Raw genomic sequence first — 20,772 nt, 5'->3', positions numbered from 1 at the left:
GTAGAGGAGACTCCTCTTACCTTTTTGGCATCTTTAAAAATCTGGCATCCTAGGCAATCGCCTAGGTTTGCCTAATGGTTGAGCCAGCCCTGGTTTAGTGGTTTGGAACAGTATAGCTATAAACTTCTGAAGGTTCTTATTGTGCATACCAGCACAGCTCCTCACTTGAAACTACCAGTTAAAAGAATGAATGATCCACTTAGAGTAGGTGTGGACCACTCTCAACTGTTGAATTGGTAGAGGAGTGTTATTGAAGGCCCCAAGAGGTTGCAATGTTTCTGAATGTTTGGTTTTTGAATGTTTCCCTTTTTAATGTCTGATTTGTGTCCATTTCCCTAAAGCAGTGATACTCATTCAGTGGCTGGGACCCAAATGTAGCTCTTTGAAATACCATGAAGACTAGGGTTGACAGGTCCCACTTTGCCACCGAACGTGGGAGGTTTTGGGGGTGGAGTCTGAGGAGGGTGGGGTTTGGGGAGGAGAGGGACTTCAATGCCATAGAGTCCAATTGCCAAAGCAGCCATTTTCTCCAGGTGACCTGATCTCTGTCGGCTGGAGATCAGCTGAAATAGCAGGAGATCTCCAGCTAGTACCTGGAGTTTGGCAACCCTAATGAAGACTCTTCTGACCACTGTTCCCCAATGTGTCGCCTGCCCCTATTTTAGGAAAATGGCCAAAGCCCTTGCCTGGCATGGCTTAAAGATGACAGATGGGTCCCACCTTGAAAGAGATGCTCCTGAAGGAACAAGTATGCTGCGAGCCTCCCTTAGGTGCTGGCCTCATGTCAGGAATAGAAGTAAATGTGGCTCTTTTGATAGATGGTAACTTAGTAATGGGGATCTTTAAAAAAAAACACAGAGTGAGTACTACTGCCCGAGAGACAGTTCAGTTTGGTCTCTGGCTAATCAAAGCTTATATGGCAATGAATTTGTTAGTTCTTATGAGGCTTTATTATTTTGACTGAAAACAACTAACATGGCTAGCCCTCTAGAATTTGTGTGTATAGTCTGACACCACCACAATGTTGTAACCTGGGATAGCTAGCATGGATCATGACAGAGCTATATGAAACTATGTATACTCTGAGATCATTCTCAGAAGTCTCTGGCAGCTCCATTCTGTTGTGTGTGTTAAGTGCCGTCAAGTCGCTTCCGACTCATGGCGACCCTATGAATGAAAGTTCAGAGTGACATTCTGTTGTACTCCAGAGTAATTACAGGCTGATCTAACCCCAGGGGCTTTATACTGGTTTAGAAAGTCAGAAGGCACTCTAGGGAGAGAAAACTAGGGCATGACTTAGCTTTATGTTTGCATATACAACATGTGTCCTGATATATTAAAACCCTCCTAAGCAGAAAGCCTCAACCCGGCCTTCCCAGTATAGCGGGCCAGAACACAACTGAATAAAGGTTCCCGAGGTAACTGACCAAGGAAGGCAGAAAAAGTGAATAGCAAGCTAAGTGTTGTTTTGTTGTTCATTTTTGATTGCATGACCAAAAGCTCTCTAGAGAGTACCTGTTTTGTGCTATCTCGCCTCATCTCACTGTTCTGAAAAAAGAAGCAAGGAAGGAAAAAAGCATATCCCCCCCCCCTTAGCATTTCCATTTCCAAGGAAATGACAGCCTACTATGGCATCAAGCCCAAGTAAAAGAAGCAGAAGAATATGCTATACTTTCAAACATGGCCTTGTTTAAATGTCAATTTTTGGAGCAAATTGAGCATGGGGGATGAGATTAAAGCTTTGCATTAAATTAATGTCCTGCAATTGGAAATTATTAATTTAGAAACTGGCCAATTATTGGAAAACTGACTAGGAATTTAAGGGGATTTTTTTAATGCTCTTCCGGAGGGAGTACTTGGCATATTGTTTTTTTGACACAGAGAGATTAATCTCCGTGAAAAGCCCCAATACCCTAATAAGAGACCCAATTGCTTTAGTGCTGACTTTCCCTTTTCTCATTGGACAAACCATGGCAGTCAAGGCAGAGAAGAAAAAATGACAATATAATTATTATATTTCACTCTGGGTTCCTTACACTACTGTGTCAGGACTACTGTGTCAGGAAATCTAAAATAATAATATATAAAACCCACAGGGATCTCTGAGTGAAATATAAGAAATATATATTCCCACTGCACCATTGTTTTTTATTCTCTTCTTTGTCTCTATATGGCTGTCTCCCCACCTTTGCAAACTATGGTAGTGCCTGACAAAACATCTGGAGAGGTGTGGCAATTAAGGGGTACAGCCTGTTCAGCATAAGGATTAAAAATATAGGAGAGAAGCCGCCTAAAGTCAGAATTAGGCTACCTCTTCCTAGACAGCTGATCTTCCAGAGAAGCTGATGGTGGAGTCTGGAAGCTCTCTTGACATAACATAAATGGAATTTGGAGGAGGATGGTTCCCTCCAGGTTGGAAAAAGATCTCCAGGTTGGTTTGCTGATTGAGTTGTAACCCCCCCTCCCCAATATAAGCAGCTGGATGAGTATGGACAGACAGACAAGAGGACCATGACTGTTAGATGGACACAGGGACTACCCATATGGAAAGCCCTCCCAGGGAGTAGTTGTATGTCAGTTCAGGTAAGGTTTTGTTTGAGCTGGGGGCAACTTCCCAGACAGGCATCCCCAGAAATACAGGTATCCACACCTTTTGTCTCCCTCATTATTTCCCTAAGTGGCCAAATAGTGGGTTGAGTTTTATCTCAAGTTGAGCTGGTGCTCCCAGGACCACTCCCCAGCATGTTTTTATTTAGTTTTGGAATATGCTGAATGAAATCCTTGCACATCCTTGGCTTAGGTGATACAGAAAGATGATTTCTCCTAAATCAGGATGGGAAGGTAGGGTTGTCATGTTGGGCTTCTTACCCCCCCCCCCTTCTAGGCATTCTGAGGCAGAAAGAAGAAGAGGTTTTTATATGCCGACTTTCTCTACCACTTAAGGGAGAATCAACCCGGCTTACAATCACCTTCCCCTCCCCTCCCAACAACAGACACCCTGTGAGGTAGGTGGGGCTGAGAGAGTGTGACTAGCCCAAGGTCAGCCGGCTAGCCTTATGTGTAGGAGTGGGGAAACCAACCCAGTTCACCAGATTAGCATCCGTCGCTCATGTGGAGGAGTGGGGAATCACACCCGGTTCTCCAGATTAGAGTCCACCACTCCAAACCACTGCTCTTAACCACTAAACCCTGCTGGCTTTCAGTCTTTAATAACCTTTTTTCAGTTTGTCATTAATTACACAGAGGGGCTGAAAATGAGAGAAAGTTACTTGGCCCAAGGCCATTTCCTGACTCCACAGGTCAGATGGAATTTAAGACCACTTCTACTTAGTTCTTAATTCTACTGGAATTTTGTCAGTTCTGGGGAATGTATTGAGCATGCCTGCAGAGAATGTAAATATTCTCTGATACCAGAGTCTGTCTTTTTAAATAAAAATTGCATCTAGGGGCAATGATGACTTCTTCACATTTAATTTGGCCGCACTGCAACATGAATCCTGCTAGAAGATGACAGAACATCTCATCAGCTCAAGAATATTGCAGCTGCCTGCGCGCAAAAGACACAAATTTAATGAAAGGCGTTTCAAGCTGTAATTACTTTAGGGATTGACTGGCCTGCAGCTTGACCAAAACTGTCACTACATTTTAATCTTCTTCCTAATATGAGGGAAAGCAACACTGTATATTGGAAGAAGTATGTGTGTTTTTAAGTTCGATTTTATAAATGAAACCTCGATCATTTTCCCAGCATCACAAGAGTAGCCCCAAAGTGTCCAGAGAAGATTCTGTTTTCAAGGAAATAGCATGCTGAACTCCAGATAAATTGCAACCCAAGATATAACTACTTCCCTTACTTGGCAGACAGAAGGAAATTCAATATGCAAGTCAAACCATTAGATTCTTCTAGGCCACAGCAGTGAGCATTAGCATTGTTTGCACTTAAAGCATATGAACAATTGATTCCCGTTATGATTGATGAGTGAGCTGTCCCCCATGCATGTTGACTCAGAAATGTCCTGCTGTGCTCAGGGGAGCTGCCTTTGCCCAGTGGTAGAGCACTTGCTTTACATCTGGAAGGTCCCAGGTTCAGACCTTGAGGTCTCCTGTTAAGGGGTCATGGCCAGCAAGTGTTGGAAAACAACTTTCTTTGCCCAAAATTGTTGAGAGCTGCTGTTAATCCAAGACAACAGTGGTGAGCTAGACAGACCAATGATCTGACTTGGCACGTTTGCATAGGATTTCATCCTTAATTACTTTGTTTGCTGAGCACTTTATACTCTCAATTAAACAGAACAAGAAATTGTGAGCTCAAACGTTAAGCCTGAGTCACCACACAGACACTGCGCAATTCTTTATTGCTGTCAACTCGCAGATGACTTGCGGTGACCCCCGTAGGGCTTTCAAGGCAAGAGATGTTTGCCAGTGCCTGCCTCTTTTTTTTTAATATATATTTTTTATTATTTTTCAATAATTGCTATACATCTCATTTGACAATACATCCTATATACCAATCTTTGACTCGATAAAAAATTAAAGAATTATTAGGTGTATGTCTTCAGTATTAAATATAATTAATTATAATTGACTTCCCCACCGACTTCCTCCCTCCCTACAAATATCTGGTGTCTCCTTTGTATTAATATTTTCTAATCCTTATAAGTCATTATTTTAATGTTATACTTTCCCCTTATTTAATATATTTCGATGAGCAATAATAATATAATATTAATAATAAAGAGAGAAAAAAGGAAAAAAATCATTTAAAAAATAAAAACAGAGACATAACAAAACACATTAACATAATTTTCTCCAGTCACTCATCTCTGTCATATAAAATGGATTAGATCTTAAAAAACTTTATATACCCCCAAGTAAAAAATTAAGTTGATATCATTTTTCCTCTACCCCCACCATTTCCCATATTGAGAGTCAAATTGGTATTCCGGCTTTCTTAACCTTTCTTTTAAAACTTTTTCTTCTGTCTGGAGTTTCTGTTGCCATCTGTATGCTTTCTTGAAGTGGTCTCCTGTCTATGACAATCTTTACCCATTGCTCCTTGGGCTGTTGATTCTTCTTGTATTCCTGTAGTATGGTCTGACAGCTCATTGTTTCTTGTCAAAAAGTTTTTGATATCTTCCTCTTCATAGCATCTTCCTCTTCATAGCATCCCTGGTATTCCTCGGTAGTCTCTCATCCAAATACTAACCAGGGCCAACCCTGCTTAGCTGCTGAGATCGGACTAGCCTGGACTATCCAGGTCAGGGCATGTTGTACAATATATATTGCATATTGTGCAGACCAATGCTATGAGACCACAATGTACTGCCAGCAGTAGCATCCTATTGGGTTGTCTTCCTGCTTGGAAGGCTGTATGGATTGTGTCTGCTTCCGGCTTCATTGAGCATGAGGCCACTGTATCACACATACACTAGGAAGCAACTGCTCCAAATTAATATCATCTGAGAGTGGGAAATGGGGTGATGTGGTTAGTCACAGAAGGAAAAAAAACCCTATATTTTATTCTTAGCATAAAAATAACACTAGCCCAGATAGACTTTGACCCACGGGAAAAATTTAAGAAACACAAACATAGCTTCTTAGCAACACAACTTTTGCAACTCCAAGAACTGTGTTGGCAAACCTATGGCACGCGTGCCGGACTTGGCACTCTGTGGGCACGCGCGGGTAAGTTGAGCAGCCGTCACATGTGCCTTCCCTGGACTCCCCGCCGCCCAGCTTAGGGGCTTTGAACAAACATTAATTGTTCAAAAGCATGCCAAATGCAAACTTTTACCTTTCAATAAAAAGTTGTTTGTATCATTGAAAGCTCTGTTATTGTGTTTTTCTTTTAAGGCAAAAGATGTTAATGTATGTGTTGTTTTTTCTAAACTAAAACCTCAGTATTCAGGTTAAATTGCCATGTGGCACTTTGCGATAAATAAGTGGGTTTTGGGTTGCAGTTTGGGCACTCGGTCTCTAAAAGGTTCGCCATCACTGTCCTAGAAGATCTTACAGAAAAATGGAAAAAAGTAGCCAAAAATATTTTCACAAGCCCTGAGTTTTAGTAAGGACCTATACTTTTTTTTTTTTTAAAAAAACCTTCCTTCAGTGGTAAGCAGAGCTGTTCTCAATCCTGTCAAGTCTAGTCCCTTTCATTTACTCACATGGGAGAAGCTGATAATGAAACACAGGCTGATTTTCATTGCAAGCAAATTTTTCATTCAACATGATATATATTATGGAGGTGAATGATGGAACAATTTCCCCTAATTACAGACAGTGAGCTAAGAAAGGCAATGGCAAATGTGGTGAAAATACCTTGGAGAAAGGAGCCAATGGAAAAGTCTTATGGCTAGCGCCTCTGCAGGGCCAGATTCTAGGGCAACTATGCTTTTTTCTCAAAGGCTAATAAATACATCAGTCGATATCATAAGGAAATACTTAGACAATTTTTTTACATGTAGACAAATATTTTAATATAGCTGTATCTGAAATGTTATCCACATTTTAGTAATGTCAATTATTAACTAAACTTTTTGTAAAAATGACATATTTTACACATCTTCTATTTACAATTGCAATATACTTAAATGTTATAAAACATCCACTTTTGACCTTTAAAATATATGTATACTAGGACTCATTATTAGATTATATTACCATTTACAGCAAACATAAGGCTTGCTGCGAAACTATATATCCAATGATAATTTCATGTTCAGTCTGGTTTAATAAAGACTGAGCTTTAGCAAAAAACCATAGGAAATGTGCAAATACCAGGAAAGGCAATAACATCCCTCCCAATCAAACTGGCAATAAAAAATAACACTGAAAATGTTCAATAAATTAAAACAACATATCGCATTTTGTTTTTACTAATTCTTCATGATTTGCCCAAACTCTCATCCAAAATCTTCTCCAAGTTATCTTCTGGTCTATTCAAAGGCAAGTCCATCCATCAGATGTCAGTATTTGAGAATACTGGGGGTCCGGGTGGGGCGGTGATTGTTTTACTGATTGCATGGGAATAAGGTTGTTCCACTCCTTGTTGCTTTGCAGAATCCTCCTTGTACATGATCTTTTAAAAACAGTAAACACAAGACTGATAAAATAAGCCAAAATTTGTGGAATATCGTCAGTGGTGACTTAGCATATTCAATATACTCATTCTAAATTTTATTTCCAAGAATCATAATGGGCAGGTACCTTGTGTTAGTGATTTAAGTACCCACCAGATGAAATGGAAGCAAACTATGATAAAGGAATGTTTCTAGATAATTCACACCTCCCCCCTCCTGAAGCTTATTTGAAGTGCTCCTGGAAGAAGATCAGAAATGAAGTGTACACTCGTTCATTTGCTCCTTCCCTTTCTCTTCTAATTTCCTTTCTCTTATTAATGCTAACCATAGTTTTTTGTGATGTTCCAATCAACCATCCCTCCAAACCAGAATCAAGAAATCATATTTTGAAAAGTGTTTTGGATTCTGGCTTGGATCCAATGATGCACACGTGGAAATGTAAACAGACTTAGCACAGTTCTGCTTGTATAATATCTTGTACAACACCTAGTACTTTCCGCCTTATAGCTTAAAGTACAAGCCAGTGTGGTGTAGTGGTTAGAGCATTGGACAAGGATCTGGGAGACCCAGGATCAAATTAACATTCTCCCAGGTCAGCTTGCTGGGTGACCTTGGGCCAGTTACACAGTCTCAGCCTAATCTACTTCACAGGTGTATTGTAAGGATAAAATAGAGGGAAGAAGAGTGATGTAAAGCCACTGTGGGTTCCTATTGGGGAGAAAGGTGGGGTATAAATGAAGTAAATAAATACATTATAGTACCCAAAAATTGCTGGCACAATGTCTTGAGCAGGTGGAAAAATAGTTTGGGATATGCTATGTTTAACAGTGCAAGGGGCTAGCATGACTTTTTTCACATTTCTGCTTGTGGAAGGGCCCTAGCGCAAGTGGAAATCTTCTGGTAGTTCCAGGTCTCTGGTTTGGAAAGGAAATATTAACCACAATTTGCTGATTTGGATGTTACAGCAAGTACAGTTGGCTCTAAAAAGGAAATGGAAAATAATTCTGCTCTGCCCATGCAACAGCCCACCAAGAGTATTGGCGGGGTGAGGTCTGCTGATGGCCCATGGGGTGGACTCATGCAAGCAGGTGCACAACATGAGGGGCAGGCAGGTAAGGGTTTATTTAAGGCATCAGTACACCACCTTCCATCCCTCTGACATGGTGAAACAGAAGGGAGGGGGAAGGAAGAGCTTGTGTGTGAGCCTGTGTCGTCTTTTTTTTTTTAACGTACTTTGGAGGATCATCTGCATTGAGTCACTGTGCAAATATCTATGAACCTGCCCCAGTGTGATGTGTTTTCATCATATATGTGGTTTTTAGTTACAGGAGGTTTAAAAAGTATATGCATTGCAAGGATTCATAACAAATATTCAGGCTGAGAAGCTGAACATGGGAAAAGGGGCCAAAGTTATCCATGAAGTTTCCATGCTCCTTAAAAGAAACGATTGCTCTTCAGTCTAATGCTAAACAACAGTAAATTAGAGATAATATCCTTGATAAATGTTTGAAGTCAATCAACGTGGAATACTAGCAAGTGAGAGAATGGGACAGTAAAATAACATTTAGACATAAAGAAAACCAACATACCACTTTTGGCTATAGTATTGAGGGAAATGTTAGACAGTGAAGCAGAGAAGTTGTATAAGCATTGACCATGACAGAGCTGCCAGAAAAAGAGAGAAAACATGTTGATGAAGGTGTCACTATCAGTGGAGAAACAAACAATGCCACAAATGAGAAACACTGAACTCCGATGGCCTCATGAGAAAACATGAAACTGGTCACATGTTCACATGACAAAGTCACTATCAGGTGATTTTACTGTATTAGCTGAACAGTTAATACATGGTTTGAGCTATGGGTTTGCTTTGGAATAGTGAATGTGCCCTCTCATCACGGGAGGGTTCCTTCATTCAATAAGCAGACATCTTCCTTCAAAGTGATTAGTAAAGTCACCACAAGGAGATTTTACCAACTCCAAACAAGTGCATGGTCCCAGAGACCATCTGTAAGGACACTGGTTGTGAAATACTTTCAGATGGACACAACACATAAGAAATGCAGTGTACCGGTTAGGCCTATACCACTTAATTTAGAATAAATGACCAAAACTTTCCAAATTACTTCTTTATGAATGTTTTAATAGTTTTTTTTTTTAATTTTGCCCTCAAGTTCTTCAGAGTACTCCTTAGTTCAATGGATCGTATGTACGGTGACAAAAGGTATGCAGGAATTTCTCCTGCAATCGTTCAAGCTAACTTAAAGTGTAGGGAAACTTGATGCCAGCGCCACACTTTGAACTAGCTGTACTGACCCTGTTAGGCTCACATTTTTATGTGGCATGTTGCTGGAGAATCAGCAAGGACTCAGCTTGTGGTATAGGTCTTGCAGGGGTTGAATACTGGGGGCTGAGCTGAACAAAGACATCTTTCCCCTCAAGCAACCCATATGGGTATCAAAATAATGATTAATGCAACGAGGACTGTAAACTGTAGGAGATATTTTGTGACTTAATAATAGTAGCAAGGCTAAAAGAAATAAATCATGTTTAAAATAAAAAATATATGTGAAATGTACATTTCAGAGGATTTAATGTGCCCAAGCTTGTGGCTCTGGGTATTTGTATCATCAACAGTATAAGTAATTCTGAACTCTTTTAACTCCAGGATAGGGCACTTTTAAAATGACTTTAATGCTGAAAAGGGTCCTTGAATACTTTCCTGATCAATTCCAATTAGAAAGGTGTAAAGTAGTGAGCAACCTTTCAAGTTTACAAGGCAGAATGTTTAAAAGGAGAAAAAGAAAAAGACAAAATGGGGGGGCATGTGTCTGTGTACATGCAAAGGTGGGGAGACAGCAGGGAAGGAAAACATGTTGTGGAGCATGATAGAAAGTCCAGGTTTGTTTTTCTATCAGACCTGTGGTGTCTCCCCTCTCCACTCTTAGTTGATCTTACGTGAATTGGAGTGAGATTCTCATTGAAAGATTGACTGATCTGCTAGACTTTTTTCTGGAGTCACCCAAAAACATGTGCATATTTGGCATCAGAGAAATGAGGTTAAGAAACTAGGTATGAAAGGTTAAATCAGAATGTCAAACCTGTTCATTCATAACTTCAGAAAGCTCGTTGAGCATATCCTTGTAATGAGATTTCATTTCTTCCTGATATTCTAACTGGTCCTCCTTAATAAGGCGCTCGTTGACTTCAAGGGCTTGTCCACAGGCTTCTGCAAACTGCCTACACAGCACAGAATACATCAAATCTATAATGTCCAGTCAATGAAGCCAGAAAACTCATTTCTTATCTAATTATGGATTAAATCAGGATAATTACAATGGAAACACGCAGATTCCCGCCCCTCCCATGTGAATAAAAAGTGTGATTCTGATATTACAGCCTACTTCTTCATTAGAATTTGTCTTAAAGACAAAGAACTTCCTTTTCACCTCCTTATTTACCATCTGAAATGCAATCCTAAACAGAATCACATTGTTGTAAGCCCACTGACTTCATTCACCTTAGAAGGGTGTAACTCTGCTTTGGATTGTGCTGCAAATGTCTTGCCATCTCTGGAACAAGAAGCCTTACCTGAAGATTTCCTTCAGAAGTTTAACTTGGTTGTCTGGATATTTCTTAGCATTGGTTTCCTCAAGGAAAGCTCGAGCATATGCCATTGGTCCTGCATTGACCTGTCAGATAAAACATTATAATGAAGGACAAAGCAAAAGAAGAGCTGCGGCTCCGTGGCAGAGCATATACGTTGCACACAGAAGGTTCCAAGTTCAGTCCCTAGCATCTCCAGATAGCAGATGCTGGGAAAGGCCATTCTGGTCATGGGACCAAAGGTATGAGACACCTTTATAAGTTCATGTGAACAGTTCCCATATTTGAAGGTCAGATCTGCTGTGCTATGAACAGACCTTTTGAGGTCTACCATCGGTTTTTCAGTGTCAACAAAGACTTCAGTGCACTCTTGCAATGACAACTGATTCACCAGCTGAACCTTTTGATAGTCCTACCCTGCCACGAAGTATGAACTCTGCTACATACCAGACTCACTTCAGATGGTGAAGACAGCTGAACATTTCAGTCTCAGGCTATAAAGCAGATGATGTGTTTAAGGCAGCATACGGCCCAGGGATTGCAAAAAGGCACCCTTTCTTAGTAGAAAACTGAATAACAACATATAGGGTTTTTTTTGGGGGGGAGGGGGGAATAAGGGGGATTTTGTTCTATACTGTGAATTGTCAAAAACATTAAACCCCAATGGAGGATCGAGCCATATTCACCTTGACACTGACACTCCCTTGCAGTTTCAGCTGTAGCCTAATCATATCCACTTCTTCCATTGCGCACAGCTGGTTGAGTTCTGAAATCTTTTTAGACATCTCATCAATCGCTACTTCGATGGGATTCAGTTCTGTGCTCACTTGGCTTATGACTTGTATTCTCTTCTTCACGTAAGGAAATAAATGGCTGGCTGCACTCAAAGAGAGAGAGAGAGAGAGAGACACCAATTTAAGGAAAATTCCCCTACCACAGTGTTCACTCTATGAAAGAGACAGCATATTAACCTCACACATATAACTGCAAGAAATCTAAGATTCACCCAGGCAACAAATCCATGATGAACTTTCTATATATTTTTTTCTGTTCTGAACATTGATAAAATTAATATGGACTAAAGTGCCATACATCTGAGTTTTTCATATTCTTGAAGTATAAGAATTATGTCCTTCCTATTTTGAAGTCTGGCATTTATAATTCATTAATTCTCCTATGAATTATAAAGCAAATGAAGAAATGTGATGAATTGCAAAGGAATCTCAATGATCTTCCCAAAAATGAATGAGTTTTTAAAAAGCCTTGCTTAATGAATTATCCCCCCCCCTCCACACACACACAATAAATAACTTTTGGTCAAGACAAGATGTTCTGTATAAAAATGTCTAGATAGTTGACTGACAGCACAATCTTATGCAGGCTTATTCAGAAGTAAGTCACACTGTAGTCAATGGGGTTTTCTTCTTGACAAGAGAGCGGAGGAGTGTGCCGTGAGTTCCGAAATGAACCCTGAACATAACCTCTGACAATTCCAAAGCTAACCTTCAGTCACTTCTCAGCACACTAAATAATGCAGCAACATGCGTACTTGTCAGGATGGTTCGCCTCTTGCATTGCTCTTCTACCCCTCCATGCTTCTTTCCCGACAGTGTGAATGGGGTTTCAAAAACAAAGCGGTTGATGTTATGATGCATTTCAAAGTCAGTCTTCCGCTCTTCGGCTTCTTTCTCCTCAAAGAAAGGTGTGACGTAGGTCACTTGGATATAGGCATACTTTGGATCTAAGTCTTTGGGATTAACCTGTTTGGAATGAAACAAAACCACTTAGAACTTGAATGCTGAATACTATTAAATACTGATGTGGACAGGTGCACATACCATTCTACTTGGGTACTCTATATTGAGTACCAGATATCATGCAAGAAGCCCCTTCACAGTAGAGGGAGAGGGACACAAATCCCCAAGGAAGGTCTTTTTTGATGGCAGTTCCTCAATTCAGTAAAAAAAAAAAAAAAGGGGGGGGGCTTCTATCACATTTTTGTACAGCTTCCATTCATTTCAATTGGACTTGTGTATGAGAACTGTCCAAACAGATTGAGTTTGGAGATGGGAGACTCCAGCTGTTCTTAGGGTCTTCAATGATAAGCTACCTTCCCAACTTCTATATGGAATTCCAATTTGGATCTACGCTTTCAATCAGGATGTTGAAAAAGTACAATCTAAATTCCTGTGGAAGATTCTAGGAATACCATCCTGTGTTCCCTATGCAGCCCTGTGCCTAGAAACAAACCAAAAATGTCTGGAGTTGGGAGACTATTTTTTTCCATACCTTGTTGGAGTCTTGAATTATTTTCACATTGTCTGCTCCAAACTTATCTGCATAAAGCTTCAGCAATCTCTGGGAAATCTCAGACAGGCCTGTTAGTTTGGGCTCTTTGTAGATGTACTCCTTACCCTCCTCCTCTTCAAAGAAGCCCTGATTTAAAAAAACACACACAAACCGTAGCAATGAGAGTAAACCAAGTACAATAAGCTAGCCATGTGTCAAGCAATGTAGCGCAGATGGAGGTGTAACCCATCTAACCACTTAAGATAACCACCACCACTCTCCCTGGACTTTCACGAAGGCTGCAGCTTGTGCACAATGGACGAATGGAATGCATTAAAACCACACTCTGTATTAGCACAGGATGAAACTTTTAGCAGTAGGACACAACCCTCATATTGACGCAAAACATCTTGGGAGAGTAAAGGATTAGTCAGTAATATTATTGCATTCCTCTTCCGTGGGGAGACTGCCACCCTGTGGTGAAATCTAGTAGCCGGTCTAAATGGCATTGAAATGAACAGTTGCTCTGCAAGTCAAAGGCACTGCTGCAGCCTGAAGGAAATTAAAAAAGCAAACACTGGTAGCTGAGTTTAATGTAGTTGTGGCCTACTGAAAGGAATATGGTCAGCTAGTTAGACTCTTGTGAAGAGGGTTGTTCTAATTCAATATGCCAGGAAAGCTGGCATTGATAGCCGGATGAACTGTCCCCCTGGCGCAACTCAGCTTACCCGAAAGCTACAGATGTAATAAAAACTGAAACCTGTTTCCCTTGTAAGAAGTAGGTGCAAATGAGGTTTTACACTTGACCCCTGTCCTGCAGCCCTGCTGGCTGAAGCATGTCCTTGTTACGAGAGTCTCCATTCCCTTCAGTGGACCATCTAGCCTGTCGTGACTGAGATACAAGCAAGGTGGCAATAAAGCTTTGAATCTTGTTCAAAATGTCACGGACCTTGAGAGATCCCATACCGGTCTGAGGACTCATAATAGTTGTCTCTTCTCTACTCCACAGCACAGATCTACTTCTTCACAGACTTTGCTGAGCTGAACAGCACCTCCCCCTGCTTTTGATTAGTAACATAAATTCAGCCATATGAGGTATAAGCCATAGAGTCCACTTTCTCAAGTGACCATTTTATCCAGATGAACTTATCTGTCACTTGGAGATCAGTTGTAATCCCAGGAAATCTTCAGCCAGCACCTGGAGGTTGAGCAACCAAAATAAACACCTCTGTACTGATACCACCGGTAAGGAAATGAGTACAGGAGAGGCTAATACAACCAATTAAACAAAGCTGGTGTACAAAGGTGTACAAAGGTGTACTGGGTGCATTAAATTACAAACTACAATAACAAAGACAAGAAACTATATACAATACTTTATGAATAGTCCACCAGGGTTACTTTTTGTATCCCGAAGGAAACGGCTGAACCTGTCTGTACAACTATGTTTTTGAAATGATGTATCCTGAATTGGAACCTTATTACTTATATTCTACATAGTTGTTTTTTCATCCCTATGGGAGTATGGAATATTTTTGTAATTGATATGACTTCAACTAAACGGGGCTGAAGAAGAATAGAAACGATCGTCTCCCTTGCTACTTTGTTATGAAGATTTCCCTTGCAACTTTGTTATGAAGATTTCCTCCCTACTCACACGTCCTTGAACTTGTGATACTAGTACCCCTGGTGGACTATTCATAGAGTATTGTATATAGTTTCTTGTCTTTGTTATTATTGTTTGTCATTTAATGCACCCAATACACCTTGTTATACACCAGCTGTGTTTAATTGGTTATGTTAGCACCTGGAGGCTGGCAATCCTTTTCAGCATATCCAAACAAACACCCCAATATAATACTGCTAACATGACTTGGTCAATGCTGGCAGCAAAATGAGGTGGTAGAATTCTGAGAAGATATCAGAGGCTATACTACGTGAGACTGTCTTTGTGTGTGAGTGCTTGGGGGGGGGGTCATATTCTTAACCCTCTCCTCTGTAAAAATCCCTGCAAGTCAAAGAGCCTAGGTTGCCCTCCACATGCCATGCTAGTTTTGCACTCATAGGCAATTATTAATGTTGTGGGAACTTTGGAAAACATGATCCCTTGCCTGCAGTCTCAAGTGTTACAGTCCATTCTAGCTACTCAGCACTTGGCCACCCCATTACAACCTCATTCTCCTGCATGTGTAGACCAGGCCTCTGTAGCTGGTTCAAGGCCATTGGATGTGAGTGACTCAGTATGTTGTGGGGCTATAATATAGACATATAGGGTTGCCAGGTCCCTCTTCGCCACCGGTGGGAGGTGTTTGGGGCTGAGACTGAGAAAGGCAGGGTTTGGGGAGGGGAGGGACTTCAATGCCATAGAGTCCAATTGCCAAAGCGGCCATTTTCTCCAGGGAAACTGATCTCTATCGGCTGGAGATCAGTTGTAATAGCAGGAAATCTCCAGCTATTACCTGGAGGTTGGTAACCCTATAGACTCAGAATATTGAATGAGTATCAAGCCATCTCCCACCTCCTACAAAACTGTAGAATGCTCCATATGCTCTTATTGAAGTTCTTGCTAAAGCATGTTGGGAAGTCCTGTGTGAACAGAGATTTAGCATTCATTTTGCATTTCAAAGATGGCAGAGGTTCTTATCTCACTCGTAAAAGACTATCTGTACATCTCTGCTTGCACTGAACTCCAGTTATACTTTAAGTGATCATGGATAGCTGAGAAGTTATATAAACATAAAGGAGATAAGAAAATGCTATATATTATTTTGCAATGACTGTGTATATTAAGATTATTTAGTTGTTTGCAAGCATGCTAACAGTCTCACAAAGAATTTAAAAACTTGCCCCATGCCTTAGGAAATATGTCCTTATAAAATGCAAAAATTGAAATAACTGGGCTTCATTCATATCTAGATTTTCACATTCTGATGAAAGATTTTTGGCATCTGAAATGCTGCGGCTGGAGCCACAATTAAAGACTCTTTGTATACCTGACAAAGGTAAACCTGATCCCATTAAAATTAAAATGGATTATTATCTAAAATATATAGAATTTTAATAGAGGGAATGATGGAAGAACATAAAGCTAAAATTATACAAGAGAGATTTTAATAAAACAGTTATCGCACGGGCACAATCCTTCTTTGTGTGCATTCCTTGACTGAGTGGGCTGGGTGAGTATTTTGAGAGGCGTGCACCGGTCACTCGTTCCATGTTATAGTCTGATGTGAAAGTTGCCTGCACATCTGCACATGCAGGCTGAGTGGGCAGGAAAGAAACAAGGTCCTGTTATGCCCTCCTGCTGTGATGAGGCATCACATCTATGCACAGTGGAGAATGCTCTGTGTGTTTTGGCTATGCAAAACTGTACACTGAAGCTCAGTATGCATTAATTTAAGGGAGAATGCTTCACTTAATCTTACGTTATAAACAAAATGGTTCAAAAGCATTCTGTTTATGTCTTGATTCTGTGAAACATACACATCTTTTACATATCTGGTAGTACTGAACTAAAATTTAGTTGGGCTGCAAAAAAAAAAAAAAAGTAATGTCTCCTTTAACACTGTCATTATGTTCTTGAAAGCAGAGTGCTAACTCTGTAAAACTGATAACATTGGTCCTAATGGGGATGTGTTAACAGTAGGACCATTTCTTACATGAGGTGGCAGCTGAAGAAACCACCAGCTGACATCCCCTGTTAGGCCCCATGTTAGGCCCAGGAAGGCTCCCCAGGACATGAAAATGGTGGCCCGTATTCCAGGCCAACTCGCCTGGTTAACTGAGGGACATGGAAATCAATGTGGGTTAATTCAATGACACTTTTAATCAATGAAGCTACTGTCTCTTAGCCTCAGTTCCCCACCCAGACAGGAGAAGATATTGTGAGGAAAATGTACACTAAATCTAGTAATAGTAATAATAAAGAAATCCCAGTAAACGTTACCACGGGACTCTTGTTTACTAGAAAGTCAGTCCTGTTGAACTTGCTTAGGCTTACTTCCAAGTAAGGACGTGCATTTGGACTTACCTGAACCAAAATTATACCTAGATCTAGCTGTTACAGGTCAGTTTAGGGACACCCAAAATGATGCAAAACACTCCCACTTCTCCATATGAGCAGCGGAGGCTAATCTGGTGAACTGGATTTGTTTCCCCATTCCTACACATGAAGCCAGCTGGGTGACCTTGGGCCAGTCACAGTTCTCTTAGAGCTCTCTCAGCCCCACCTACTTCACAGGGTGTCTGTTGAGGGGAGGGGAAGGGAAGGTGATTGTAAGCCGGTTTGAGTCTCCCTTAAGTGGTAGAGAAAGTCGGCATATAAAAACCAACTCTTCTTCTTCCTGTATTCCATCTCCCCATTCTTGCTCATACCTGCTTTGCTGAGTATAGAAGCATGCTGCTTGCTGGGAAATGAATTTGCTAAAGGTATGAAAGGTTAAGACCTCCGCTACTAAGACTTGTAAGTGTACCTAGAAAGCTAGTTTTCTTCTTTTCTGTGTACTTGGAATTGCCACTGGAACTGTATTGCTTTTAAAATCTTTTTCTTTAATTTCCTTAATAACTATCTATTTAACCTTAAAGGTGTGTTGCTGTGGACTGCTGGGCCAAACCCAGCGTACATTTGGCTACATTATCAGAGAGAGACTTGTTCCAGGGTCTCAGGTCAGAGATAGGGGAACAAATCTCTCAGACCAAGGCAGGTCAGCTTGGACAGATCCTGAAAAAAAATAATACCTGGGGGTGGGGGGGATCTTGAACCGGTAACAACATTCTAAAAAACCAGTATAACAACAATCAAGATAACAAAACCCCAAAATCCGGATCTGAAAATACTATGGAAATTTTTGAAATGCACATCCCTACTTCCAAGTATAAATATAAAGAGATTATAACTGTAGTATGATGGAACAGCTCAGGAAGACCCTTTATAAGGGTTTAGGATTGTATGTTTATTGCATATATCACTTTGCTTTTACTGCATTGTCTTCTATGGTTGTAATCCACTTTCTGCATTATGTTATATCATGCTTCAGATAGTTCTTTGTTTGCATTTTTAAAAGATATTTTGCGCAGTGCCTTGATTCTCAGCAAAAAAAAATATGTGGGCTATAAATTCAGTAAATAAATAAAATTTTGAACTAACCTACCTCACAGGGTCATTATGATGTTATCATCAAATAACCTTCTCCATATGCCACCCAAAGATTCTTGAAGGAAACAGGGGATACAAATATGATATTTTATAGTATTCCTACCCATCCAGACCCCTTAGAATAAGCAGGTGAAGAATGGAACTGCATGCTATGAGAAACACAGGGCTGTCACTGAAAATGGAAGCCCTGTGTCAACCTCTTCCTTCCCCTTCCTAGAAAATGGTAATATTTACTTTGTGTGCTATCCTATTCCTGCTCCTCATTAACCAACTGAATGAGATGAAATCAACATATGGGATTTGGGGCTGCATGTTACCAAAAAAAAAAAAAAAAAAGGAGTGAGAGAACCTGACACAAAGCTGCCATTTTTGGTGACAATCCTGTAATATATGCACACTGCTTGCTGACAAAACCAATTTCCTCAACATGGCCGCAGTTATATTCCTATGAAATACCACATACTTTTGAATTCTCTGTAAAATAACCTGTGGCTTTGCTACTTGTTTACATCAGGCTCACTGGATAGGATCTAACACTGATAAAAAACAAGCTCCGGAAGTGGTGACTCATGTTGTACAGCTCTGCTGGCAGTAGGACGTTTTGAGGAAGCAATTAACAGACATTCAGCTTCTGAGGTCAGGAGCTTTGTGAAAACTGTTCGGTGTTCATGACACCCTTAGGTACACATAATTAAACCTATTTTGCTAAATTTGAGTGAAGCATTAAGACAATAAGCGCAGAATGTTTTTTGCTAATTGTTCTAAGTGGCTTTGTGAATAATGGAACTGAGCACAACATCTCCTTATGAGCCACTCAAATCCTCATTTAGAATTTTGTATTTCAGATGTGTTCAAGAGTCATGGAATGAGAATCCTCTGCGGGTGTTTCAGCAAACCCATTCTAGCTAGGAAGGGCCTGGTTTCAAATAAACACAAAAGCAATTACTATGTGCATGAACACTACCCAGGTAATTCGGTCTCTTTTTAAAAGGGATTTTCCTCTTAACTGTTGACATTTCTCTCTCTTAAAGCTCATTTATAATGCATCAGTAAACAGGAAACTTTTAACTGCTGGGGAAGTCTGCAGTTTACTTAAAATTATTTTCACTATTCAGATTTTATCATTACTTCCACTATCTACTGATGTTTCCAAGCTTTAGAATTAAGCTAAATATGTATTTATGTATTTATTTGTTACATTTGTAGCCCGCCCTCATTCCCAGCCAGGCTGGGCTTAGAGCAGGTAACAACATTTAAAACTATAGAAACATCTGCTAAAACCACAATATCCTGGTACAACTATAAAATATCAAAGTGGCATTCTCATAGCAGGGTGATAAGAGCCACTGTAGACCCAGTCGGGCAGTGTAACCCCCACAAATTGACAGGAAGAGGGGGTGCGAGGAAGGGGACACCAGCTATTATGTAAAACTTGTGGCTGCCCTCAGTTATAGGCCTGGCAGAATAGTTCCATTTTGCAGGCCCTGCGGAACTCCTTAAGGTCCCACAGGTCCCTGATGCTGCTAGAAAGACTATTCCACCAGACTGGGGCCAGGGCTGAAAAAACCCTGACCCATGTCGAGGACAGCCGCACACTCCTCAGGCCAGGGACCATCAGTAAATTATTGTTCATAGAGTATAGAGCTTTCTGTATACACATCTGGGTTGTCAAAGATGATGAGCAGTCACTGATATGTTAATGGGTTGGAACCTATGGCTAAGTCTTTCCCCATCAGAGGGAGGATTTCTCCATCAGAAGAGATTTGATGGAAGCTAATCATAGGATCCAGTTTAGCAGAAGGAGGTCGTAGGACCAAACCTAATATTGGCAAGGCTGGAGAATCTGCAAATCCATAACTTTGGAAATTGGGCAGAGTTGCCAACTGATCAGACATAGAGCCTTCATTGATCCTTTTGTTTTGGGATCAGCTGCCTGAAGGTCAAGGAGCAAAGTTGTTTCTCGCTCTTCTTCTAGCCTTGTTCTTATAGTATAAATGAACAGACAACATTTGCAGCATGCAATGCCCCAGCTCTGCCCCAGAATCAACTGAGTGCCATCTTGAGGCACCCCAAACAGTTGGGCTATATCCTAGATCTAGCAAAAGCTACTGGACTCCACCCCCCACACTCTAAAAACACTGTAATCTGTCTCCAGTTCCATTCCCCAACCTGCTCTGGGTTCTGCTTAAGATCCAAAGGCCTCCACCCTCAGGCTCTGCCCAGGTATCAGCCTTTTTTATTTCAAGAGTTGGTATCCCTAAAGTCAGCTCACATTTATATTGCATACTCACTCACTGCCAAAGCTATAAGTTGCATCTTTTGTGTGGCTAGCAGGGCAAGGGAATGGGCCTTTTAGCTACTCTTTCCGTATTCATAACTTGCTGTCCTTGGGATATACAGTGCTGAGATTACCTTGCCTGGCTTCCTCAGTTACATGCTTTGGGCCATGTCAAAACCTGATTGAAGATAGGAAGCAAAGTATCCATAACTAGTTTTAATGGCAAGAATCAATTTCTCTTGTGTTCTTTAGACAGAATAATCAGTGGATTCCTAGTAGGGCAAATGTCTTTCTCCAAGACTCTTGCTAGACCTGCTTGTCCTTCAATAATCGTTTTAAGCCAAGGATCTCTGTACTCCCCCCCA

General features: G+C 40.7%; 1 protein-coding gene across 1 annotated transcript in view; it reads right to left on the bottom strand.

Moving 5' to 3' along the window:
• Positions 1-6,959: 6,959 nt before the first annotated feature.
• DOCK10 (dedicator of cytokinesis 10) overlaps positions 6,960-20,772 on the bottom strand; it is a 168,901-nt gene continuing 155,088 nt past the window's right edge. The window contains exons 51-57 of the mRNA XM_056849317.1: positions 12,975-13,121; positions 12,235-12,445; positions 11,372-11,562; positions 10,671-10,771; positions 10,181-10,319; positions 8,669-8,744; positions 6,960-7,078 (exon numbers count right to left, since the gene is read on the bottom strand). Coding sequence (XP_056705295.1) covers positions 7,011-7,078; positions 8,669-8,744; positions 10,181-10,319; positions 10,671-10,771; positions 11,372-11,562; positions 12,235-12,445; positions 12,975-13,121 — 933 coding nt within the window. The 3' untranslated portion in view covers positions 6,960-7,010. The remainder of the gene's footprint in view (positions 7,079-8,668; positions 8,745-10,180; positions 10,320-10,670; positions 10,772-11,371; positions 11,563-12,234; positions 12,446-12,974; positions 13,122-20,772) is intronic.

This window comes from Euleptes europaea, chromosome 5 (assembly GCF_029931775.1).
Source record: "Euleptes europaea isolate rEulEur1 chromosome 5, rEulEur1.hap1, whole genome shotgun sequence".
Taxonomy (NCBI): Eukaryota; Metazoa; Chordata; class Lepidosauria; order Squamata; family Sphaerodactylidae; genus Euleptes; species Euleptes europaea.
The sequence above is the reverse complement of the archived record's forward strand: the minus strand, read 5'-3'. Positions and strand labels throughout refer to the sequence as shown.